Source organism: Mus pahari, chromosome 21 (assembly GCF_900095145.1).
Source record: "Mus pahari chromosome 21, PAHARI_EIJ_v1.1, whole genome shotgun sequence".
NCBI classification, from domain to species: domain Eukaryota; kingdom Metazoa; phylum Chordata; class Mammalia; order Rodentia; family Muridae; genus Mus; species Mus pahari.
In genome coordinates this window covers 36861441-36870029 of record NC_034610.1, presented here as the reverse complement: position 1 = coordinate 36870029, position 8589 = coordinate 36861441, and the positions used below count along the sequence as shown (strand labels likewise).

The 8589-nt window shown below is 45.6% G+C and overlaps 1 protein-coding gene across 7 annotated transcripts in view; it reads left to right on the top strand.

The window, feature by feature from the left end:
• The window catches only part of Utrn (utrophin), a 494125-nt gene that overhangs the window by 56780 nt on the left and 428756 nt on the right, over window positions 1-8589 (top strand). The window contains exon 1 of one of the 7 annotated variants that reach the window (XM_029532894.1): window positions 4963-5109. The exons of 5 other annotated variants lie outside the window; for them this stretch is intronic. In XM_029532894.1, the coding sequence (XP_029388754.1) occupies window positions 5016-5109 (94 nt within the window). In that variant the 5' untranslated portion in view covers window positions 4963-5015. Of the gene's footprint in view, window positions 1-4962; window positions 5110-5295; window positions 5365-8589 lie in introns of those variants that run through there. One more of the 7 variants, XM_029532898.1, reaches the window with a different exon arrangement.

Below are 8589 nucleotides of genomic sequence, written 5' to 3'. Positions count from 1 at the left end.
TAACCTGTGTTTCCTGATACATAGTTTCTCTTCTCTCATGGGAGGAGTTTCGTTGTCAATACTTTGTTTCAGGCTGGGTGGGGACAGGGGCTGTGAAACTTGGCACATGAAGTGATAGCAGAAGTGAGGAGGGCTGAATGTCTAGCCTGGCACACTCAGGATTAATAATGACCAGCTAGCTCATCAGCACGAAGCGAAGCAGAGCACAGACATAGATAGAAAACTGTTTATGGATTCTTTATTTATATGTGTGACCTCTGATCGAAGCATGGGCCAGAAACAGGACAGAATGGGAAGTCCGTACCAGATCTGCAGACTTGTTTGCACCATTGTTATTAATGTTAACTCTCTGGTCTGCATCATTATTCTGTGGTTCTCTAAAATACTCACATTATGGGAGGCGACATGAGAATTTTGTATGCCATTCTTACAACTTATTTTGATGGGTGTAAGGTCATTTCAAGACAGTTTATAAGGACACGAAACAAGAATGCTCATCAGATTATATTTTAAGACAGGTTATAAAGAGGTGAGAAGGCTACCAGAGAACAGCCTTATGCCCACTGCTATTAAGTAGAGATTGTCCGTTAGCAGGGTGTTCGTTGGTCTTAGAAATCTGCAGGTGCAGTCAGGTGCTATTTCACAACCAGAAGGACATATCCTACGTGACCTCTTTCTTTTCTTGACATGAATGAAAAGCGAAGCCACGGCTTCAGCTGAAGGGCAGTAAAGACGAGTTGGCAGCCAAGGACAGTGTTGTGCTGAGTCTGATGGAGGAGCGCCAAGGCCCTCCCACTTGGTCACCCTGGTGTTGGGGTGTGGCTTGGCACTGGCTTTTACCTGGTGCTTGGCACTGTTAGGAGCATAGATAGGTTCATTAGTTTGGACTGACAGTCATAATACGATGTTCAAAGCCAAGAGGGTTTGCCCCTGGCAGGATAAGGAAACTGTGTGCCTTCCGTGGCCCAGTCAGCTGACCTGGTTTGTGTGTGTTTAGATTTGTGTATATGTTTACATATGTGTATATATTTGTGTGTGTGTTTGTATATAGGTATATGTTTGTACACATGCCTGTGTTTATACTTATATATTTGTGCATGTGTGTGTGCATATGTGTGTGTGTGTGTGTGTGTGTGATAATGCTGGCTTTGTTTCTTCCATAGTGGATTGGTATCTGAATGTCTTATCTCCCCCACTCCGCTATGCTGCGTGTGTTTCAGTTGTTTTGTTCTTTCTTCTCTCTCCACGCCATTCCTTTCTTTCCCTGCTGGTGAGAAGAGTCGTAGTCTGAGAGCCAGTTGCTTCGGAGCTATAATAGAGTTAGTGGTATGTACCAGATTTGATTACAGCTGTCTCAACACCAGATGAATGAGCGCGTGCATACCCTCGACAGATAATTGTGACAGAAATGGCCTATTGATTTCACGTGAGCTAGGAACGAGGCCACTGTGTAACTTTTCAGAAGAACAGATCTGTGAGGACCAGGTTCCCACAGTCCTGAGGAGTTGTTGGAAAGAGCCTGCCATGAGAGGTTCCTAGTAGTTCCCTCAGATAACCCGAGTGAACTGATGGTCGTGTTTTCTTTTTCTCATTCTCGGGGTTTAGGGGTAGCCCCAGTGCTTTGCCCCAAGGTTGCTCCATCTTTCATCTGTCCTGCAGAGAAGCCAGGGTGGAGGCTAAAGGGGCCGATGTATGGCTTCTTTGCTTTGGTGTCGTTTCTATTTAGCTTAGTGAGATTGTTTTAGAAAATTTCCCACAGTGGAAAGTTCTCTTGGACATATGAAAGTTCAATGGTCACTTTCAAAATCAGCCGTGTGCCAAGAAATAACTAAAACAATGGATTGCGTAGTGCAGCAGCCTTGGGACATGGAAAATTTTAAAAGATGTATGATTCATATTATTAATACGGGTTGTAAGACATGAGGCCTTGCATTGGAAAACAAGAAAAAGGCCTTTCTTTTCTTTTCTTTTCTTTCTTTCTTTTCTTTTTTTTTTTTGTTTATAATTTCTTTTTCTGGGTAAAAGAATTATTCTTATTTTCTATGATGATTATTTTGACTGCATGCATTCTATGTCTGTGAAGGCCGGGAAAGGGTGCTTGCTGCCTTGGAACTGGAGTTTTGGTGGTTGTGAGCTGCTGTGTGGTTGCCAGCAACTGCATTTGGCTCCTCCCCAGGAGCAGTAAGGCCTCCTAACCATGGAGCCACCTCTCCAGCTCCAAGTGCTATTTTCTTTTGAAGTTACATCCTATCTTAGGGTTTTACTGCTGCGAAGAAGGACAACATTTACTTGGGGCTGGCTTATAGGTTCAGAGGTTCAGTCTATTACCATTAAGGCAGGAGCATGGCAGTGTCTAGGCAGGCATGGTGCAGGAGGAGCTGAGAGTTCTACATCTTCATCTGAGGGCTGCTAGGAGAAGACTGGCTCCCATGTGGTTAGGAAGAGGGTCTCGTTGCCCACTCCCTCAGTGACACATTTCTTTCAACAAGGCCACACCCACTCCAACAAGGCCACACCTCCTAATAGTGACACTCCCTGGGCCAAGCACAATTCAAAACACTACATGGCCTTGTAGCATTTTCTTTGCTGTACTTTATATAGATTTTTTTGTTCTGTTTAGTTTTTATGAGGGAGGATTTAAAAAGTTAAATTCTATAGTAGAATGTTACATAAAGAGGTAATTGATATCACCCTACATGGATTTGTTCAGACATGCTACGGTTTGAAAGAACTATCAGATCTTTGAATTAGACTTTTTTTTTTTTTTTTTTGAGTAGTCATTGCATTCTCCCATATCAATGCTTTTGATAGGGAAAGGTAATTTAAAGTTACTGTCTGCATATGAACTTGGTTACCTTTAACATTTGTGTGACAGCTCAGTGGGTAAGCATGCTGGCTTCCAGGCCAAGCAACCAGACTTCAAGTCCTAGGACCAACTCCTGAGTGTTTTCCCTGTGACCCTCACAGGGGATGGCTTGGCTCATGCCCTTCCAGCACAAATGTTACAAAGGCTCTTTTCTGAAGGATTTTTCTCCCTAAGAATATTTACAGCTAATAACTTACCAAAGCCTGCAGTCATTTCGTCTACTTCTGGTGAAGAAGACAAACTGTAGCAAGTGCAGACCCACACAGCTATGCCAGTTAAAGTGCCAGGATTCACTGACACCTTTCTGAAGCTGGCTCTTGCTGTAGATGGATGCCTCTTTTCTCCTGGATTATGTGGGGTCAGGCTTCCGTTCTTGCTTGTTACTTTGGCTACTTAGCTCTGCCTGTGGGAACAGAGATGTTTTGGTTTACGATGAACAGTGGCTATGGAGAGTCGTCATGGGACTGCCGGTGAGAATGTTAAATGGCAGAGCCAGTTTGGAAAAGTGTGCGATAGTTCTTCAGTACATTCATAGTGATATATAATTCCTTTGTGGCTCTACTCCTGGGATTTATGTTATCTCCAAGAGGAGTGAAAATGTGTCCACCGAAGTAATTTACAAGCGGATATTTAGAGCTGAAAAATTAATAATAGTCCAAAGGTGGGCCCAATGCAGTTACCTGTGAACGGATGAAGGCCGCAACGTGCCTTATCCACGCAGCAAAACATCATTCAGCTACAGCGATGAGTTATTGATGTCCGCTTCAGTGCAGAGGCTTGCAAACATGCTAGGTGGAAGAAGCCAGACTCAACGCACCAAATTCTGCTGCTTACACTTACAGGAAGTATTTAGAACCAGTGGATCTCTGGAGACCAGAGGGAGATGGGAGTAGCTGCCTTGGGCTGGGTAAGGAAGCCGGAGAATGGCTGCTGTCTGTAGGAGTGAAGGGAGGCTGTAGAACTGATGGTGGGGTGGTTGCCCAGAGTCTGCACACATACTGATATCCGTTGACTTGGGCTCTGCACGTGTACTTACTATGTACTTTCTATGTACTTACTATGTACTTTCATCCTATGCGGGTTATAGCAGTAAAATGGTCACTTATCCTGGGTTTTGACCAAGTGACATGATCGGAGCCATTCTGATTTTTTACTGCCTCATCCATCCCGTCTCATTCCTCTGGAGGATGAGGATCAGAAGAGATAGTGTTTATTTATTTTTTTCCAGACTCACAAGTCTATGGTCTTCTGAGCTACATAGGTTCCTTTTAGTTGGAACTCCCGTGGACTCTGGTAGGGTGACATATTCTGTGAGAATCTTGGTGCTAGGTACAGATTCTCTTGTTTCAGAGGAGGAAAGAAAGCTATTAGATCCATACTAAGGATGCAAGTACGGCAGTACAAACGCTTTTCCTTCTTTTTTTTTTTTTGCACGTGTGTGGAGAACACATATGCAAATGATGTCAAGAGAACAATACAAACATCTAACATAGAAAGTCTGGAAAAATCTGAGTCAAAAAATAATTATCCTCTGATAATTCTGTATGGTTATTATTTTTTTTTCCACCATAGCAGTTTCTTTCTCTTTTCCTTTGTGGTTTTTGGAGACAGGGTTTCTCTCTGTAGCACTAGCTGACCTGGAGCTTACGCTGTAGACCAGGCTGGCCTCGAACTCACAGAGATCCACCTGCCTCTGCCTGCCGTGTGCTGGGAGTAAAGGCGTGCGCCACCACTGGAGTGTGTATGCCTAGTGGTGTGTGTGTGTGTGTGTGTGTGTGTGTGTGTGTTGGTCCTTGCTGTCAGACACCATCAAACAAGAAAAGCTAGCATCTCCCTAGTTGCTTAGGAACATCCGAAAGCCCTTAGCTGTGACTATTAAAAACCAAAAGTACCTCAAGAGTTCTTACTGACGGCAGAGTTTAACTTCCTGTCTGGTACAGAGGGGAGGTGGAGTTAGATTTAGTCAGATCCTCTCGTGGGAAAAATCAAAGGGACTTAAAAAAAAAAAAAAAAAAAAAAAACAAAAAAAAAAAAAAAAAAAAAAAAAACCCAACCCAACCTAACAGGACATCCCAGTGTGCAGTTCGCGGGCGGGCGGCTTTTGTGTTGATTTCCTTCACAATTTCCCTCATCTTAGCCGCTGTAGGTGATGAGCGGCCTGGCAGCCACCACATTTCGTTGGAAAAAGTGGAGGTTGGACTCACCTGGGCAGGTGCCTCTCCAGGCTTGCAGGAGATCCCCTGGTAAGTTTGTCAGTGGCTAGACCACCAGTTGGTAAGGGAAGCTTTTGACAGAGGGTGTTGTAGTTGGCAGAGCCTCCCTTTCTCTTGCTAAGTCTGCTGTGTAAGTCAGGAAGCGGCTGAAAACAGGGCTTATCTGTGACAGGCAGAGGTGACCTGTTCCTCCAGGATGCCGGGTCTCTGTGGAGCCGGACCGCGGCCACACATCAGGTGCTTCGTTCCTCTGGATGGAATCTGTTGCACGCCTTTGTGTCCGAGGTTTGCCAGTTTATTCGAGGCAGTGCTTACTCCTGTTTCATTTTTATTTACCGTGCGTTGGTGTTGTGCCGGCATGTGTGTCTGTGTGAGGATGTCAGAGTCCCCAGAACTGGAGTTGCAGACAGATGGGAGCTGCCCTGTGGGGGCTAGGAATTGAACCAGTGCTCTCAAACGCCATCCGTCGTGCCATTCTCCGGCTCCCTGACTGTTTACTCTTAAAGAGAAACTTTTCCTCTGTGGCAGGCTACTGATGTAGCCCAGGCTGGCCTTGGCCTCTAGATCTTCCAGCTCCACCTCTGGTGAGCTGGATTTTCTTTGTGCAGGACCAAGTCAGATGGTGCTGAGATGCGGAATGTTGACAGACCTTTCTAGGAAGGCAGCATTCTAGGAAGCACAGATGTAGTTCATGAGCTGAGAAGGAGCACAAGGAAGCGTTGCACTGTGGTGGATTGTTGGGGTGTCTGGTTACTACACTGGGGTGAGTGGGGGGGGAACTGGGGGCTTCTGTTTATTATTATGGGTTGGTCCCTGGAAAGGCAGAGCTTCTGGGGTGTTGGTGTCCTGACCTTTTTCCTAATTAAAGTCCATTTCCAGAGTGACTTAGTTTTTCTGATCATTTCAGACATCCATGTATTCTTAGACCGATACAAGAATATGCTGGCTCTGTGGTCTGTCTGAGGAAAAAAAAAATCCAAAAGTTGTGTTTTCGTGTGCTGTAAGTTCTGTGAGTCAATACTTTCCCTAGAAAAGAACAGAAACCAAACCAAATAACAACAAACTACACACACACACACACACACACACACACGCACACACGCACACACACAAAATTAAGGGTNNTNNNNTTTTTNAAAAAAAAATACTTTTCTTCTTTGCAATTCTTCCCTCCTTTCAATATTTTTGCTTCCTACTTGCATAGGAACACTACTTATAGGTGTATCCTATAAGCATGCTACCGAAGTAAGAGGGCCAGCTTGTATTTTTTTAGTGATGAGCTTTCTTGGCCAACAGCTCTGGGGTGTCTGTGTGCTATGATTATGTACGTTGCCCCTGTCTTTGTTTTCTTACTGAGGCGCTCTAAGGTCCCAACGTATAATCATGGGACCTTTCGGGGCTGTGACAAACGCTCCTGAACAGAGGTAGTAGTCACAGTGGCACCGTGACCTTTCTGAAATCCCTTTGAGTCTGGTGGACTTCTCCTTTTCTCCTGCCCCCGATGTCAGCCTACACCTTGCCTTGCTGTCCGGGGTCTGGAGCAGCTGCAGCGGTTACGGTCAGAAACCAACCAGAAGAAAAATTATGGGCTGGAGTAAACAAAGTCACCAGATGACAAGGTCAGACAGTTTAAAATGCTCTCTCGGCTGAGGTCGGCTCTATTTAGGTAGTACCCCTTCCTTTGCTCTGGCTGCTATAAAGGCTTTGGGAAGATAGCATTTAAAAAAAATAAAAGTATTTTAGGGATGTTATTTTCATAAAATTAGAAAACCGATGTTTGGGGCTGGTGAGATGGCTCAGCGGGTAAGAGCACTGACTGCTCTTCCGAAGGTCCAGAGTTCAAATCCCAGCAACCACATGGTGGCTCACAACCATCCATAACGAGATCTGACTCCCTCTTCTGGGATGTCTGAAGACAGCTACAGTGTACTTAATTATAATTGATAAATAAATCTTAAAAAAAGAAAAAAAAAAAAGAAAAGAAAACTGATGTTTACCTGGTCCCAAATTCTACAGGAGCTCAGCATCTTTTCTTTTAAATTAAGCTGGGCTTATTCTAGTTTTGTAATGCATTATTTCTTCAGTGATCTTGATAGAAGTAAAGATAATAGAATTAGTGGTTAAAGTGGTATTTTGATGGTACACACATTCAAGTAGGTTTCTGTGAATGACCAGATGACGCGCCCGAGGTTCCCCCTGCTCGGGGAACAACTTTGGGAGAGCCTGCTGGGCTTGCTACCCTTCCCACTCTCTTACTGGCTGATGAGACTCCATGTCTAGGTTGGCATTTCCCTTTTAGATGGATGGAGCAGATGGTCCAGAACTCCAGCTGTCCATTGTAGCTACCTGTATCCCAAGGCTCTTTCCAGAGGCTCTGATGTGGCTGAACTGAGACAGTGACTTTGTAGTTTTGCCATAGCTCTCACGAGTGTCCTGGATGGAGCAGTGTGTCTAGGCCTGTGGAGATGACGACTTTTGTGCCAGCTGAACTGGCAATTCCACCCTAGATGGATAAGAAGGCATTATCTCCCCCATCCCCAGGTCACCATCTGAGGAAGCACACGTCCCAAGTGCTGTGGAGCGAGCAAATGAGTACCTTGGGTAGGATCAGGCAAAGGCTTAGCTTCCAGTGTGTGCTGATGTTCAGGGCGTGGTGTGTGATCCTGGGATTGACAGTTGAGAGGGGGAAGCTCAAGAAAGAGCTCTTAGGGAATGGGTGACTCACTAACTGGAATGTTCTAATGAAGCAAGGAAAACTGGGAGCTTTAGAAGTAAGATTTACACCAGGAATTGTGTGTGTGTGTGTGTGTATGTGTTACAGAGATTAAGAGTGAGTGAGAGAGGGGAGAAAGGCAGAGAGGGAGAGGGGGAGGGGAAGGGAGGGAGAGAGAGAGAGAAGGGGAGGGGGGAGAAAGGAGAGAAAGAGAGGAGGATGGAGGGAGAGTTGGAAACATTGGCAGGAAGTTCCTCTGTACTCTAGTGGCTTCTTCTGGTGCTCGGGTTGGCAGCCTGCAAGTTTGACTCCCCTTGGATGTTGAGGTCTTCTTTAAGTCCCGTTAGTTAACATGTAGTCCAGGCTGTAACCTGGGAAGTGCTAAGAGTGTAGAATTGCCTCTGTGGGGCAAGGGCTAAAATCTGGTGCTGGTAAGAGGCCTGGCTCATGGCTGTCAGACCTGCCAGATGCTTAAGCCATAAAGGAGCTCAGACTTGAGAGCGTAGTGCCGGCCCCTCTGTAACCCTGCTGCCTAAAGAGAACTGAGCTGTTGGTTCTGCAGTCCAGGCAGGCTGTCATTTACAAAGGCACAAGAATGCCAGTGATCTGGGGAGAAGAAAGGCAGAAGGTGACCAGAGAATTGTCATCAAGAAGGCCCTTGCCGGGCGTGGTGGCGCACGTCTTTAATCCCAGCACTTGGGAAGCAGAGGCAGGCGGATTTCTGAGTTCGAGGCCAGCCTGGTCTACAAAGTGAGTTCCAGGACAGCCAGGGCTACACGGAGAAACCCTGTCTCAAA